We start from the raw sequence: 17,282 nt of genomic DNA, 5'->3' as shown, positions 1-17,282 counted from the left end.
CGTGTGAAAAATGTCTTGTGCACAGTTAGGAATGAAGCAACGATTGGGACAATCCACCCAGCTAATCTAGAACCCCCTCAATCCCCTCCCATCATTCCCCACCCCAACCTTGAGCCAGGCCTGAAGGAAGGACAATATCCAGAAGGAATGTTCACAGACATCATTCTGCAAGTGCTGTTTTCTGAGTTGCCATGGGAAATCTTGACCCCTCAACACTGTAAAATGCTGATTCATCCTGAGCTGCCATCTGCAGTGTGTCAGTGACAGAGGCTTTTGTAGACATACCTGGTGCAGGTGAAATGTGGCTGGAACACTGGACTAGAAAATGCCCAGGATGATTCTGTTCTTTACAATCTTCTTATTTTAAGATGTATGAGCAAATAAAGAAGCCGTCATAGTGAGGAAAAAGTGTTATTTCACAGTCATTATAAAAGTACATATATTTAACAGTGGTGACATAAACTTACTTATGACCAAATCATACAATTACAATGGACTTTTCCTCCAAGACTTTGTGACCAGTTGACAGTTCAGTCATTCCCATCAGTAGCTACTGAAATCACAGGCACAGACTGAGGGGGGACAGTCATGGGTCAAACAGACAACACACTTTGTACTTACCAAAGGGATAGTCAAGTTTTCCATATAAATATAATAATATAATAAAGAATTTAACATTTCTTCTTTCACTTGGTTTCATAGATTTGCCGGGTGCTCACACACACACCAAAAAATACAGCTATTCCCTTTCCTCTCACTGGGTTCAGAGTAAACCTGAGTTCAGAGTCCAAGTTACCAGCGGCAACGCGATTCAGCTAGCGGTAGACATCTGCGGCCTTTCTTGAAGTGTGAGAAGAAGGGGAAACATGTTTCTCACACACTAACAACGACACAAAAGCACACACACGTGCGAGGAAAGTAAAATGCAAGAAAGAGACACAGGGGCTACAACAAGTTCACAACACACAGGTCGGTGTCCGCCATCTTGCAGAGCAAAGCGCTTGCAACTGGAAGCCATCTTTAAAAAAGGATCCTTCACCACCAGAAAGTCCACTTTTCATGTCAGATGGCTGGAGGTTCTGCCAGATGATTCTTTTCTTCTCTCCACTTATAAAGTTCTATTTTCAATGTGAAGTTTGGAACCCAGTCTGAAGCACATAAAGGAATAACACCAGCAGCCAGGATCCTGACCTCTTCCTAACATGCCCTAGAGCTGGAGGGAGCCCCTCGAGAGGGATTAGGCAGCCCTGGGTCTTGCCTAGGTCTGCCCAGACTGGGGCATCTCAGTGGCTTCCAGCAACAGCCAATGTCTGTTTTCTCCTTGCTCAGTAAGAGTCATGAGGGGCCAGAGGAAGTCTCCACCAGGAAACGAGAAAATGGTAAAGGTCAATCTCACCACTCTCTGGTTCAGGGTTAGCTGCAGGAAAATGAAGGCTGGCTTTGCGACTCTCAAGGGACGGGCCTATTTTGGAATCACTGGAATCAATGGACTGAGATGACTACCAGGAGGTGGCCAAGCAGTGGTGGATGGTCACTTTTCGCACTAGTCGAAAGTCAGAGACTCTAGGCTGTTCTGTAACCCTGTCTCCTAAACTAACTGATATTCAGCCTGGGCTGACTTTCCCTTGCAATTCTGCTCACGACTGAGTCCCCTGCCGAGTGCCAGGACCCAGTTCCCACGTGGAGACAGCCTCCGTCAGGCTCCAGCTGGACATGGTCAGACAACACTGGGGGGGCCACAAAATGCACACACACAGGGACGGCACAGTCACGACACGGGAAACGCGTCTTTGGTTTGATCCTTGGCAAAAGGTGTGAAAACACAACACGAACTGAAACCCTGTTGGAAGGATGCTGCTTCCCTCAAGGAAGAAGCTGTCCTGTGTCTGAGCAGGCTCCTGAAAGCCTCTTCACGGCTCACAGCTAACCAGCTCAGCTCTAACCCGCACAAGTTTTCTGGGCAACCTAAAAACTGGTACCTTCTTGTTGAATTCTGCCACCACATCCTTTCTCTGTCTCTAAAGAACCAACTGTCACCGTGTTCTACGCCTTCCGGAAGGATCAAGGTTCTGTGGATGCAATGGGATGAAGACAGGCTGGCTGGGTCCTGCCCCCTCTTGCAGGCCATCGCAGTCCCACACCACAAAAGACACCACCCCAGCCAGCCCTCCACGCTGAATCCTCTCATGAAGACATTAACTTGGTGGAACTGCTTTTCATCTCTCCATCTGGGCTTTTAAAAATTATGCAATATTGATTTATCAACATGATATAAAGAAAAATCTCTTTGGACAAGATCATTCAACCATCAGAAAGTTTTGACCAAATAAAATTAAAACCTGCCTAAAAACTCTGCTTGGGAATGAGTGTTTCTGTCAGTCTTTTCCTTCTAGAGTTCATACTGTTGGGTTCCATCCTAATCTGAGGCTCTGCCCCGTCTTCCTCTGGGGTTCCTAGGGCCCGGTGCTCCTGGTCACAGCTTCTGCTAGGTTGTAGGGATTGGATGCTAGGAACAGGTTCTGGATGAATGACCTTGTGACACTACTGGTCCCCGTGAGACTGTGACCCACAGCTGAACAGAGAGCAATCCACTGGGAGGCATGCATGTAGCACAGAGTGAAGAAAGATCTGGTAACAGTCTATAGATCTGAGTGGCCCAGAAGGTCAGAGTGTGGTTTTCGGCCCCGAGTCCAGCAGGGGTACACGGAGGAGGCTTGGTGAGTGGGCGGGAGGAAGGAGGGTCTGAGACTGGAATTGGAATGGGCTGCCTCTGTAGCTGACCCTCCTAGTGATTTCTCGCACCTCGGGGGTCCCTAAGCAAGGCTGGGTGGTGCAGGCTTTGGGTCTGTGGATTTCGGCTGATCCACAGGTGAGATACTGCAGGGCAGAGTGGATGAGGCCATGGAGGACGCTTCTGCGAGGTCTTGGTTCACGTCCTGGCAGACGTGTGGAGCCCTGTTCCATTGCTTTCCTTGCAGAGGCTCAGAATCTCACGGACCCAGGTTAACACTGGCCCTTGACCCCGTCAGCCATGTCAAAAGAAAGACTTGCAGGGGCTGTGGGCTGCAGCGGGGGCATGCTGGCCTCCAGGGGCCTCTCTGCACAAGGCTGCAGGCTCTGGTGCCGCTTCCTCAGCATCTGTCCAATGCCCATCATGGGGAACCTGCCCCGGCTCTTCACACAGTTGGGGCTCCCCAGAGGCTGAGTGTGACCGTTGCTGGGAACTGGAGGTGGGGAATACACGCCCTCCTCCTTGGGTGGGCTGTTCTTATCTTCATGAGCAAAGGAGACCAGAGTGTGATGCAAAGGAGTCTGCAGAGGTGACGTGCTTGCAGACAGCAGCCCTGGGGACAGAGTCCTCTCACTGGAATTCCTGCGAGCCAGGCTCACAGGTGAGTTCAGAATCCTATAGTGATGGGAAGGGGACAGCAGTTCTATGTGGTCGTCATGGTCCACAGACTCGAAGGAGCGCACCATGTCCAGCATCAGGGGATCTTCCTTTGGCGGGATGCTGGCGCTCCCAGGCCCTTGCTGATGGGGCTCCGGCTTCTTTAAAATCCTGGGGGTTCTGGGGGGTGGGATGGGGATGAACTCCATGGAGGAAGAAGCCACACAATTGGAATCAGTGGTTTTGCGGAAAATGTTTCGACAGCCGAAGGAATCTGCACACCCAGAAAACAAAACCATTAAGACAGCCACAGAGACAAGGACGTGGCCCCTCTCCCGCCTGCACTGCCCCCCAGTCTGGCTGAGACGCTGAGCACGTGGGGGATGTTGAGAGCCACAGCCAAAGGGGCCCCAGCAAACTTCCAGCTGCCAGCAAACTTCCAGCTGCCGGCTGATGATTGGCTCACAGCGGCCCCAGCAACATCTAGCTGATTGGCTCCTCTGCGGTGATGCTCATTGGACTGTCTCCCTGCCCTTTCAGACCACGGAGCTGCTCATTGGGGGACTTTTTTTGGCTCCGCCCACGTGACCCAGCCAATCGGCCTCAAGAGCAGGAGGATTGTGGGAGGTGGAGAGAGGCTTGTGGAAAGCCGGTGGTGGCAGTTGAGGCTCTGAGGATTTTTCCTGAGAGGCTGTTTTGTTTGGCGTGTGTGGTTCTAAAAATAAACTTAGTTTCTTTTGACAAGTGGCTCCTGATTGTGCCCAGCCAGACTGCGGCATTTGGTGGCCCGTACGGGGATCGAACCCGCGACCTTGGCGTTATCAGGAGGAAGAGGAAGCAAAGGACTCAGCCACGGCATCTGATTGTCCCACAGAGGCCGTGACAGTCCTTCTAGGATGCAGGAAACAGAAGGCTGGTGACGGAGGCCCCAGCTTAACATCTTGCTCCCCTTTCGGTGGCTTAAAATTCTAGACCCTGTTAAAGGACTTCTGAATTAAAAAGGTGCACCAGCTGACGGGACAAGCCTGGAACTTGTGGAAACACAGGAAGCGTGGCTCACTGAGCACCACAAACCTGGTCCTCAGACACTGACATGGGAAAGACTATTTCCCTGTGTATATTTTTAGAAAATTTATCATGGTAAAAAATATACAGCAGAAAATGTATCATCTCAATCACCTTTTAGATACAGTTCAGTAACGTTAAGGACACTCGCATTGTTGTGCCACCAATCCCCATGAGCCATTTTCACCTTGCAGATCTAATCCTCTGTGCCCAGGGTGAACGGGGACTCCTCGGTCTCTACTCCACCCCTGGTAACCATTCTACCATCTGCCTCTGCACACCTGACCACTTGAGGAATCTCCTGTGCGGAGCATCTGTTCTTCTAAGACTGGCTCACTCCACTTAGCCTCGTGTCCTCAGGGGCCGCCCACGCTGCAGCATGTGTCAGGACTTCCCTCCTTCATGGCTCCCTCATGACTCTGATCCCCACGAAGCCTCAGCCCATTCTGAACAGGGTAGTCCATCCACCAGCCAGTCCCCGCATTTTCCATCTCAAGTCGGCACAGACTATGCCAGAGAAGAGAGGGATCCCTCCCCCACCAGAGTTGGAGCCGAGGGAAATAAAGCCAAGTTCCTGCTCCGTGGTAGCGTCTTTCTTCTACGTAACCGTCTGCAGGCTCTGCGGAGGCCTAGCTGCAGGTGCCAGCTGCTGCCCATGGGAAGAGATGTGGGGAGCAGCGGAGGGCACTGTATTCCTCCTTGCCTCCCATAAATAAACCCACAGACACCAAAATAAATCTCCTCCTAGATGCACATGGCCCTGAGGCCCATCAGCAGGAAGGAGTCGGGTTTTGTTCATCACGGAGGCCTCCAGTGCTACCAGCTGGCCCGAGAACACGGTCTCCCTGCAAGGAGTGTTGCTGCTCTGCACCAAGAAGGCAGGCGGCTTTGGGCAGGGCCAGGACAGTGGCTGCAGTCATCCATGAGTCCCACTACTGCCCAGCAAGCCTCAGTTGACCTCAGCTGGCTATGGCCCTCGCTGAATTTTGGTTTCTTCACATTTGAAACAAAAGGATTAGAGAGTGTGACCTCTATATCCTCTTGGTAACAGAAATCTCTCCTTCCCCTCATGGCTGTGAGTCAGGAGGCCCCTGGCTCCTGTGTCCCTGCTCTTAGCATCTCCCAGTGTGTTAAGCCCACACCTGCTGAGCTCTCCTACTTGCTCCCACGCCCATCTAAAGGTTGCAGACCCACATTTATTATTTATCTGCAATGGGCTGGATTCCAAACCAAGCAGAGGCCTACATGTGTATCTCACTTTATCTACCTGGTAGCTCTAACAGATGGGAGCTGTTACAGGGAAGGACACCAGTGAGGACCCAGGGTCTGTGAGCAGCAGAGCTGGGCTTTGAACTCAGGTCCGAGCATCCTACCTCTACCAGTAGCCCAGACTCAGTCACACTGCCATGCCTCCCTGGGGCCACTTTTCTGATAAAGGTTCCAACAAAACCATGTCCCAGTCTAGGCTTCCACCTGCCACTCTCTGCTCCATCTCTGTTCTTGCACCCTGATCTCTGCTCCCGCAGCCCAGTCTCTTCTGCAATACTATGCACCATCCCTGGCTCCAGACACCATGTGTTCTCCACAGCCCCACTTCTGACCAGCATACCTATCCCTACACCCCATTCTCTACTCCGTAATACCTTGTAGCCTCACCTCTCATCCCACAGAACCATACATCCCAATCTCCACTCCTAGAATACCTTGACCCTAATCTCTGCTCCTGTAGCCCCATGTGCCCCACTCTCTGTGCCCATAGTACCACACCCTCCGACACCTGCTCCCACAATACCATACCCCAGTCTCTGCTCCTGCAATACCATTTGCCCCAATCTCTGTGTCTATATTGGCCCGAACCCTGTTTTCTCAATCCTTCCTGTACAGGTGGCTAATCCCCCGTGGCTTGGCCCTCGACTGTTCTCCTGTTGCCTCAAACATGGGACAGCTGCTTTCCCAAGGGCACAATAATCATCTCTGTCCTGGGCCTGCACCGCCACCCGTGAGGGGAGCACAGGGGACTCACAGCTCCACATGAGTGCCAAGAGGGGCCCCAGCTGAGCTACCTTTGTCGGGGAAGCCAGACTTGGAAGCCTTGCGGTCCTTGAGCAGCGCCTTGGTGTTCTGGATCTGCGTGACGAGCGAGGCGGAAGGCTGTCTGTACGAGGGCGGGTTCTTGTCCATCTTCTTGGCAAATGGCCGGTGAAGAAGATCCCCTCGTTTTTCTTGTTCTTTGGGCTTTTTGTCCTTCAAATCAGAAGCAGACATACATGCTCAGACACACAATGGGATTCCTCTTTGGAAAACCAACCAAGGAGACTGGAGAATCTCCGCTCTTCCCGCTGTGTGCTTTCAAGGGCATGTTGAATGAGGGAAGGACTGAGGCCCAGGACCAGCCAATACCGGGGCCTGCGTCCCTCTGCCTGGGCAACAAGGGCCCTCGCCTGTCTCCAGCTCCCTGGCACTGTGACATTTCGAGGTGTCCCAGCGAGGGTGAGGAGGCCTGTTATCCTGGCACAAGCTGAAGGAGCCAGAGCGAAGCAGGTCAGGACTTGTGGGAACCTCCCATCTGCATTTAAAGTGGCGCCCTGGGATTCTGCACACAGGGGCAGCTTTGCAGGTTGAGGTACAGCTGCTTCCATCTTAATGCCAGGTCCTGTTTGTACAGTCAAGCCAAGGAGGCCCTCAGGACAACGGGGCAACTATGCAGCCCCATGGGGTCCTGGGGCGGGGGACTCAGGCCCTTTGCGCCCTCAAGCATGTGAGCACTTACTTGAGAATCTAAAGCTTGCATGTGCATCACCATGTGCTCTACATTTTACCCATATGCAACTAGATTATCATCCTTCCGATGGGAGAGAATTTGACTATTTGATGTATCTTTAGCTCCACAGCCGCGGCCATAAAACTAGGCACTTAGAGAAAGCATAATAAATAGTTATTGAAATTTTTTTGAAAAAGGTCAGCAGAGGCTGAGCTGATTAAAATTAATCAAGTTCAAGTTTCTGGGAAGGATGATGCCACTAAGAAGAAGCTTGATGTTTACTGTTAAACACACAGTGGCATCCCTGACCTCGCCCCGGGTGAGGGAAAAAGACATATTGCCACGTTTTTGCCTCCAACTTCAAGAGCATTTGCAATTCAAGAGAGCTCATCTATTTTTCATTTCTGTTACTGAAAAGCTTCTCAAGGAAACTTCGGCGCTTTTATAAAAGTGCCTTTCCAATAAGGACTTTTAGCGCCTTTGCAGAGCAGGCAAGTTTTTCGTGGGAAAGAACAGGGGACAAAGGGAAGTGGGGACGTGGAACCTTCAGAGCCCCTTGGAGGGACAGGAGATCCCTAAGGATCTAACCCTTAGCCAAAGTGGCTTGTCCCCGATGGAGGGGCAAGGTGGGACCAAAGGAGAGGTGAAACTTCTTCAGCACCATAACTGTCACCACCGGCCTTGGACGGGGACACACACAGCCGCGTGCTGCACCAAGCGTGACCTGCAATGAGCAGACTGTTAGCCCCTTTAGAAACAAGGAAATGGCCTGGGTGGCTAAATAATTCACCAAGAGCAGGCTGAACATGGAGACTGCCAAAACCCTGAAGTGGGCGCTGTGATGGCCTCACTCCACACAGCCTGCAAGTCCTGGGGTGGGTCGGGCGATGCCAGGGGTGCAGAGAAAGCCGAATGCAGCGGTGCCCAGAGGCAGGCAGCCGGCTCCCGAGAGCCACACGCATGCCTGGGAGAGGCATATGCTCTGGGTCTCCATCTGGTGCTATGGTTTGAATGTCCCCTCCATACCCATGCTCAAATTTAATTGCCACTGTCTCAGTATTAAGAGGTGGGACCTTTAAAAGGTGATCCGGTCAGAGGCACTATCCTCCTGCCTGGATCACGGTCGTGACTGCAGGAGTGGGTTAATTATGGCTGCAGCAGGTTAGTTAACCTGCGAGTGGGTTAGTTATCACAGGAGTGGCGTAGTTGTCTGTTGCAGGAGTGGGCTCCTAATGAAGGATGAGTGCATTCAGCTGTTTTCCTCTGTCTCTTGGAAACACTTCATAACCACCTGACGCCCTCCAAGCGGCACAGTGTGGCGCAGAGGCCCTCACCAGATGCTGGACCAAGCTCTGAGACGTCCCAACCTCCAGAAATGTAAGGAATACATCTCTGTTCTTTAACAACGACCAAGTCTCTGGTGTTCTGTCATAGCAGCAGAAAATGGATTAAGATACGGGGGAAGCTACCAAGGGGACCATGTGCTCCAGGTCACCCTGGTCAAGGCCAGCAGAGGACAATCGCAATTTTTAATTGTTTTCTGCTCCTTTGTTTCCATGAAACAAGAACAGGCCTCCTCTAAGGCAGAGGAGAACAACCTTTCACACACACATCCCTACCCAGGATCCAAGGGGACACGACTGGTCCGACCTGAAAAGTCGGGCAGAACTTCTTCCTTTTGCTCTGTTCTCTCTGTTTTTATATGAAACTCACCATTTCTACTTTAAGAAGGAAAAAACCCCAAATGTACTTTTGTGATATGTTTTTGAAACAATACTTGATAGAAAAGATCAAACTACATTCACCCTTTTGGGGACTGTTTTTAAAAATGATCAGCAAAGCCTCCCTCAAGCTGTTCTGTGTCCCCATGACTAGAGAGCTGCTGGCAGTGACAAGGGTCCAGTTCAGCTCATTTCCGACCCTCCTGGGGTCTCAAAAGCTTAAAGCTCAATCAAAACATTTATGGGGTCAGCATCGCCATCCGGATCGAGTTTAGTAGCACCGAGAGGCATCCAAGGTGTGAGAGTTTGCTCTGGAAGGAGACCAAGGTTGGCCTGGGAGACCAAAATTCTCCTGTAACCAAGGGATGTGTGACCACAAGCAGAAAGACCTCTACAGCAGCAGAAGGAAGGGCAACTGCACTGCCCGACAGAAAACTCTGGGAAACCCGGCTAAGGCCACTCTTGCTGCACTTGACCCCAGGATCCTGCACCCTGGCATTTCCTCTCCCACCCCCCAGAACATCCTTCCCCAGGCTAAACAAAATCAGTGGTTTCATATTAACCGGTTTCTAGGAAAAGTGAAGAAGAATTCACTGCTGACCACTCCCCGAGGGGGACAAACCCTGCATCAGCCCATGCAGAAGGGTCAACTGCCCAGAGGCAACGTGTTTGTTTACAACCAGCTGAGCCCACTGCCCTCCGAGCAGGTTACCAAATGCAACGAGCGCCCAATTATACCTTTGCATCTGCATGGCCTACTTTCTCCAGAAGAAACTTCCTAGGGAGCAGGATGCTAAACTGCCTTATGTAACAGGAAAAGATCTTCAGAGGGACTAACTGCACTCCCCCTTTCACATGCATGCGCCCTACCCAGCAGTGCTGCAGCCTGTGGTGACCTGGCTTCCCTCCATTCTCCCTGGACTTGCTCCCCAGCACCCACGAGGGCCTGGGGGCCGGCAAAGGGCTTCAAGCTCTTGGCTCTGAGAACATCTTCTTTGCACCCCCATGGCAGATCAGAGAAGCCCCAGATGCGAGCCACACACAATACAGCTTCTCACTTTCTAGAAACTGTTTGCACCCTCTAGAAATGTGCATGGACATCTACGAAACTGAATGATTGGGAAATATGGGCCCATAAAGGATTATCTGTCCCTGACTCTTCTAGTGTCTTGTATTATTTCATGGGGGAAAGGAAATGGGGTGATGGTCCCCTGGGCTTCTAGAGGAAGACCTGCAGCCAGTGAGAGGAGGAGGCCCAGTCCTCCGCCTCTGAGGTCTGAGCTCCAGAGAGGTGGCCCCCTGGGACTCTTCCCCTACAGCAGTGCCACTGGGGGCGTGCAGCCATTTTGTAACGACTCTAGGCTCCTGAAACTCCCAGGATCCCAGCCATGGCGGCAGCTGGGAGGTCTGGAAATCTAGAACCTATCCCTGGTCCTCTCTATAATTTGCTGGGTGACCCTGGGGCAAGTCACTTCACCTTGAGGGAAGTGTTTCCCGGTCTGCAACAGAAAATTGGTCCCGCCCCGCTCGGTGAGAATAAGCAACCCCGCGAAACCTGCTTCACTGTCTGAACAGCAAAGGCACCGACTTAAGACGGATGGATGCTCGGAGCCTCCCATCACCCCAGGCTGGGGAGGAGCTGCTGCCTGGGAAACTGAAAACAGGCTATGACAGCGCTTCTGGCAGCAGCGCCCTGTGGGCTGAAGGCGGCCAAAGCTGCCTTCCTGAGTGACTATAAGGTCCAGCTCACCAGGGGCTTTTCTGGAGCTTTCTGACGGGCAGCCTCAACCAGCTGTTGGAGCAACAGAACCAGATGTGACCACTACCACCTGGGATGGCCCAGGGCCCACGTGGCATCGGCTGGTTGGTTTTGGTTCCTTGCTGCCCATCACGTTTTGCCATGGTTTTGCCACAGGGAAAAAAAAGCAAGAGTGAATTCATAAAAGGGACTTTGGATATAAATTAGGCCACGGAGCCTAATTTAACAAACCCCACTCCATATACAGTAAACAGGCATGAACAGCTGGGTGTGTGGTCATGCAAGACAATGAAACTATCTCAGCTCAGCATAGAAAGCACCGATCTAATCTGAGGGGACTCAGATAAACCCACCCACAACAGGTTAATCCTGGATAAGGACAGGCATGCAGAGTGTCTGCTGCCCTGGGCAGAGACTGAGCAATTGGTAGGGACCCTTATGTGATGGTTAATTTCATGTGTTAATTTGGCTAAGTCAAGTTTGGTACCCAGCTATTCAGTCAAACACCAGACTAGATGTTCCTGCAAAGGCAGTTTTAAGATGTGTTAACACTTGAATCAGCAGATATTAAGCAAAGAGATCACCCTCCATAATGTGGGTGGGTCTCATCCAATCAATTGAAGGTCTTAAGAAAAAAAAAAAAAGAGATCTTCTGGAAAAAGAAATTCTGTTTCTAGATGCCTTTGGACTTGAAACTCAGCACCAACTCTCCTAGGTCTCAGGCCTGTTGACCTGCTCTGCAGATATCAAACTGGCCAGGCCAGAATCACATGAACCAATTCTTTAAAATACATCTCAATTTCTCTCTCTCTCCCCCTCCCTCCCTCTCTCTCTCCCTCCATCTCTATCTCTATCTCTGTGTGTGTGTGTGTGTGTGTGTGTGAGAGAGAGAGAGAGAGAGAGAGAGAGAGACAGACAGAGAGAGAGAGAGAGAGAGAGAGAGAGAGAAAGATGTGTCTGCCTCTCAGGGGAGCTTGACTAATTACTCAGAATCCACCATGCTCTTACCTGCACAGTATGCAATTCAAGGTCTCTTGTCCAGGTGTCCAGGGAGGCCTGTAAAGAGCAGCATTTTTCAGGAATTGAAGCAGCTGTAACTGCTATTTATTCCCTAAACCCTCCCCCCTACAACTTCCCCTATAGCTCTGATTGAATATTATTCATTTCAACGTTTATAGAAAAAAAAATTTAAATCTCTAAGTCATAGTGGCAGTAGGCAGCAGATGTCCTCATTCACGTGCTGGAAAAATTGTTTAGGTAAACTTTTTTTTTTTTACATTTTTTATATAATTTTTATTAAATTTAGAAATTGTCAAACAGCTTGGGTTTGAATCTTAGCTCTGTCATATTTCATCTGTATAATGTTAGTCAAGTTTCTTCTTTAAAATTTTTTCTTTATGAGTTACACATGACAGTACAGTGAGGTAAACTTTTTATTAAAAGCTGAGACTAAGAACAAGAGGGCTCTGAAAAGAGGTAAGCAGCTCGTTTCTTAAACAGCAAAAATACTCCCCAGGAATGGTGGCCAGGTCGAGAACCAGAACCTAGCCAGCAGCTGGGAGGGTCTCCCCATGTCTTCTCCCAGCCTCTCTGTCCCCAGAAGGAATTACCAACCTGAGCTCCAACGGCGCAGCTTGTTTGACCTGGTTCCGAACTTTACTTTAAGAAGTTATATAGACTTGAAGTGAACACGAAGTGAACGTTTAATTATTTACCTTTAAACTTAGAGTGCATGTTGAGAGTTCAATTACACTCTCTCAAAATTTACATGTTCAAGTTCTCACCCCCAGGATCCCAGAATTTGGTCTTATTTGGACAGAGGACTTTTATAGAGATAATCAAGTTAAAATGGGGTTATTAGGGTGGACCCTGATGCCATCTGAGTGGGGTCCTCATAAGAAGGGGAGGACCCCATGGGAGAGACCATAGTGGCCATGTACGATCCAAGGAATGCCCAAGATGGCCAGCAGGTCTTGGAGCTTGACGGAGGGAGAGAGGCCCAGAGCAGATCCCCCTTGCAGCCCTCAGGAGGAACCAACCCAACCCACACCTTGATCTTGGCCTCCCAGCCTCTAGAACGAGAGGCAATACATTTCGGCCCAGTGGAGGTATTTGTCACAGCAGCTGGATCACAATAAGCCCTTCCCCTCCCTCCTGCACAATTTTTCTTCCAAAACCCCAGTGTCGCATGGTAGAGAAGACCTCCTACTTCTGTTTCACATTTTCTATAAAGCAACACTACTTTAAAAAAAAAAAAAAAACAAGACTGACTTTGGGCTCCACACAGCTTTAACAGCCAGTTAAAAAAAAAAAAATGCTGCCTTCAGCCCCTCCTCAACCTAAGTTCTGTCCTGCACAGCCCCCTTTTGAGGAAGAGGGTCCCTTAGGCACACACACACACACACACACACACACAGGTGTTTTCAGGTGAAATACGTGTCCCACTTTTACAAATACAATCTCTGCCTTCCACAAGAAGAAATAGAAGGGTAAGTCTTCACATCACAGCATTGGAATCCCAAGGGGGAAGTTTTTTTTTAAATTCAATTCAGCTCATTTGTCTCCTAGGAGAAAAAGAACTGGAATGAATAGGAAAGAAGAGGCCATTCTTGTACTCAGGGACAGAGCCTGATGACATCCTTGGGGGACATGGACCCTGAGTCACACCCCAGTCACCTGCACACGACCTGCAACTTCAGTCCACCACGCTCCCTGTCCCCCTGCCCTGCCCCCTGCCCATGCAGGGTCACCTCTCCTCCTGGGCCAGCCAATGGCAACTAACTGGTGGCTTTACCGGGAAGGCTGGGTCCTCTCAGACCTTCTGAATGCTTTTTCTAACAAGCCCCATTCCAGTTTCTAGGCTCCAACCGAGACAAGTTGTGCCATCTAGTAATAGCCTGTAATCTAATTAGCAGAAGTATCGCTGCCGTTTGGAGAAAACAAATGGATCATAGAAAATTGAAATGCCGTTTGCCCATTAGTGTTCCTATTTAAATCCTAACCGTTCAATATTTCAACAAATGTTTAAAACGTTCAGCCTGTGTCTCTGGGCCAAGTGAACTAATCACCAGAGAAAAAGGATCTGAATGAAAGAAGGGGCCATTTCCCATCAGGATTCTGGCACTTTCAGAGAAACGCTGGGGCTGAGGACCGCGCCAAGGGCGTCAGCAAGGAGACTCGGGGCTGCTCAGGACACGTAGATTGGGCACTTGCTGCAGCTAAGTTTGCATTATTATTTGAATTAAACACAAACCAACAGGCAGGGAAGCTTACCAGTTAATTCTGCATCCCCTGGACTCCAGCTTGAGTGCCACGCTCAGTGAGGGTGACCAGGAGAGGCCCCACCCTGCCTCAAGACATGGCCATCTGGTGGTGATAATGCCTCATGGGCCACACCTTCCCCCTCACTTTAATCCCCGGGGTGTCCCACCTGAAACCTTCCACCTTCTCCAGCTGCTTCCCCAGTCCTATCCATTTCCCAAGACTTGGGGCAAGGCTCACTGGATTCTCTGATCTATTCATTTATCAAGTATTTATTGAGCACCTACTAGATGCCAGGCATCATGTAGATGCCAGAGATACTGACCTGACCCTTGTTTTATGGAACTCAGTCCAGTGTGGGACAGAGACATTGACCAAATAATCCCCAAACAAATGAAAAACTGCTCATGTGAACAGCCAAATGCAGAATGTGGAGTGACAGCAGCCGAGGAGTGTGGACAGAGATCTGGGGAAGGCAGGGGTCCGTGGGGAGCTGAACTCATGTTGGGGTCTGAGGATACATGGACGCTGGCTGGGAAAGAGGGGTGGGGAGAAACTTCCGGAAGAAGGGAACAGTATGTGCACAGCCCTGGCGGGCAGAGGAGGCACAGCAAGCCTGAAGGGCCAGGGCGGCAGGCACAGAGCAAGCAGCAGGGCTGGGCACGCGCAGGGCATGGGGCTGGGACATCAGGCAGAAGCTGACCCACAGAGATGGCCCCAGCAAGGGAGAAGGAGAAGGACCTCCCTCGGGCTTCAAGCAGGGGGTGACATGATTGACATGATGCCAGCAGAGGGTGAAAGCTCTCTCTGGCTGCTGTGTGGGTAAGAGGGTGGGGGGCAGCCATCGGGGAACCCAGGGAACAAGGGAGGAGACTGCAGCGGGGCAGGGCAGAGCTGGGACCAGGCGGGGGACAGGGACAAGAAAGCAGAGGAGAGACTTAGGAGCCCAGTCAGCCGAGGGGCTAGCTCTGGGGATAAGGAAAAGAAGAGAAAGCTTCAAGAAGGACTCTCAGGTTTCTGCCCCGTGTCCCTGGCGAGGACCGGGCTGCCGTGAGGACGCGTGGGAGGACAGCTTGCTTCTGGGCACGCTAGATTTGAGACATCTTCACTCAGGCAAGAGAGGTCACATGTGGTAGGAACTGGCCAGGGGGCTGGGCTCGGGTCCCCACATGTCCCTGCTCGCCTGCTTTCCGCCCGACGGCCACGTGGGAGCTGGTGGCTCAGCCCCTGCCAGGCAGGACCCACCCTCCAAAAGCTCCTCTCCACCACGTTGTCCTGTGCCCCACAGCTGGTCTCAGATGAAGAGGCATCAGCCCAGGGACAAGGCTTGCCCCAGCTCCGCCTCCGGCCCTGCAAGTCCTTCCACCCCTAACCCACGCCATCACTCTCCTCCTCCTCCACTTCCACGGGGCGGGCCATCCCAACACCCTAGGACGTTAACTGCCCGGCCAGCTCTGCTCAGGTCTGCATGCCACGGTCTCTCTGGCATGGGTCCCCCCTGCCTCTCCTCCCTGGCCGTTCCTTGTTACTGTCTTTGCCCCTTCCCTCTGCCCCTCACTCTCTATAGGAAGGGCAGCCATGCTATCGCCCCTCGCCCGGCGCCTGGGGATGAGCCCTGTCCCGAGCTCCCACCAATTCACACAGGATCGTCTCGTCCCGGGCACAGCTAGACCCAGTGAACCCCAGAGAGAATCCTTCGCAGGCAGTGTGCGGGACTCGGGGGACCAGGAAAACTTTACACAGAGAAAGGAATGGAAGTGGCCGGGGCAAGGAAGATCCCTTTTTGATGTCTCCTCCCATGAGGGAATTCCTGAGTGTCCCAGGGCAGGTTCCTGTGACGGGGACACAGGGGACATGGCAGAGGTTTCAGAGAGAGAGAGTGCGAGTGGGTTCCCTGGGAAAAAACTGAGAAAGAAGAGCCCACTTGACGGAGACAAGAGGGAGGCCCATGCTCCTGGCCTTGGGTCTGGGATCCCCAGGCCCAATCTTACAAATGTGTGCGTGGGGTTGAGGTTGTGACCTTTTGCCGTGGGACACTAATCTTTACTCTGAAATTAACCGTTGGTGTTTCCCCTCAGGTATGTTCTACACGGCATCAAGGCACCACAGAGCTGACGGGACAAGCTTGCTGTCCTCCGGAACGTTCCCTGCTCCTCATCTTGCTCTCTCCTGGCATCCAGCTGAATTTTGGGCACCTTTTTGTTTGTTTGTTTGTTTTTATCCTTTTGGATCGATGACAAGGGTTTCCAACCTTGACTGCTCATCGGAATCATTCAGGGAGCTTTAAAATATATCGACCCAAGATTAGATATAATTCTCTGCAGCGGGGCCTGGGCACCCGGATGTTTAAATGCTCCCTGTGACTCTGACGTGTGGCCACAGGGAGGACTGCAGCACGGGGACTGGGCTGTGGTGCTCCAGCAAACGAATTCCCAAGGGCTCAGTGACAAGGTGTCTGTCTCTTGGTACCTCTTGTCCCACAGTAACCAGCTTCCTGTCCACCCTCCCCTCTCCCTCAGAGCGTCTGGGCTTGCTTCTGGGCCACTCACCTCATACGGCTCCTTGGGACCCCTGCACTTCTCTATCTGGTAGAGCTGGGTCTTGTAGCACACACTGTCCTGGACGTCGGACTTCTACCAACAGAGGGAAGAAAAGCAGAGCTTAAGTCTGAGAAATGGAAACGTCCATTAAGCAGTCATTCATTTTTAAACCAGAGCTTGTCTGGGACAGTGCCAAGAATGGTCGGTAAGTCACGGCAAGGTGCAGTCTCATCCGAGGACGAAGCATGGAGGGGACTGGACTCAGAGTCTGGCGGCTGTTTTTATTATGGGCTCTGAGGCAAAGGGCTGGTGACCCTCCAGTCACTACCCACTGCTGGGCTTGGGTTCTTTCATCTGAGTAACAGCAATTGCTCTAGGCTGGAAAGCAGAAGCCAAACGGGTGAGCAGGCAAAACAACTCATCTTTTGGAAAGCACTGAATGGGGTCTAAATCTCACTTGTCTGCTTACTTTAGCACAGCATATCCCTCCAAAGGGAAGCCACCGCGATTCATCCTGTGCCTTAAGGAAGAAGATGGATAACTGCACCTAAGATGATAAAGGTGGAATTTTGTCTGGAGACAGAGAAAATGAAGTGACTAATTAACTAATCAATCAATCACTATGAAAGTGGAGAAGGCAGAAGAATGATGGCATGGATTAGGGGTGGGAAGACAATCAAGAGTGCTCTTACAGACTCTCTAGCTTCCTCGTTTTAAAAAGAGGAAGCCAAGAGAAAATAAAGAAAAGGCAAAATAATTAAGGTATCATATTCTACTTTTTTAGTCC

The 17,282-nt window shown here is 51.2% G+C and overlaps 1 protein-coding gene across 1 annotated transcript in view; it reads right to left on the bottom strand.

Moving 5' to 3' along the window:
* Positions 1-395: 395 nt before the first annotated feature.
* Positions 396-17,282, bottom strand: part of Hunk (hormonally up-regulated Neu-associated kinase) — a 108,051-nt gene continuing 91,164 nt past the window's right edge. Inside the window, exons 9-12 of the mRNA XM_015478338.2 lie at positions 16,505-16,588; positions 11,703-11,750; positions 6,517-6,697; positions 396-3,662 (exon numbers count right to left, since the gene is read on the bottom strand). Coding sequence (XP_015333824.1) covers positions 3,004-3,662; positions 6,517-6,697; positions 11,703-11,750; positions 16,505-16,588 — 972 coding nt within the window. The 3' untranslated portion in view covers positions 396-3,003. The remainder of the gene's footprint in view (positions 3,663-6,516; positions 6,698-11,702; positions 11,751-16,504; positions 16,589-17,282) is intronic.

This window comes from Marmota marmota, unplaced genomic scaffold (genome assembly GCF_001458135.2).
Source record: "Marmota marmota marmota unplaced genomic scaffold, marMar, whole genome shotgun sequence".
Taxonomy (NCBI): domain Eukaryota; kingdom Metazoa; phylum Chordata; class Mammalia; order Rodentia; family Sciuridae; genus Marmota; species Marmota marmota.
This window is presented reverse-complemented; position numbering and strand designations above follow the sequence as displayed.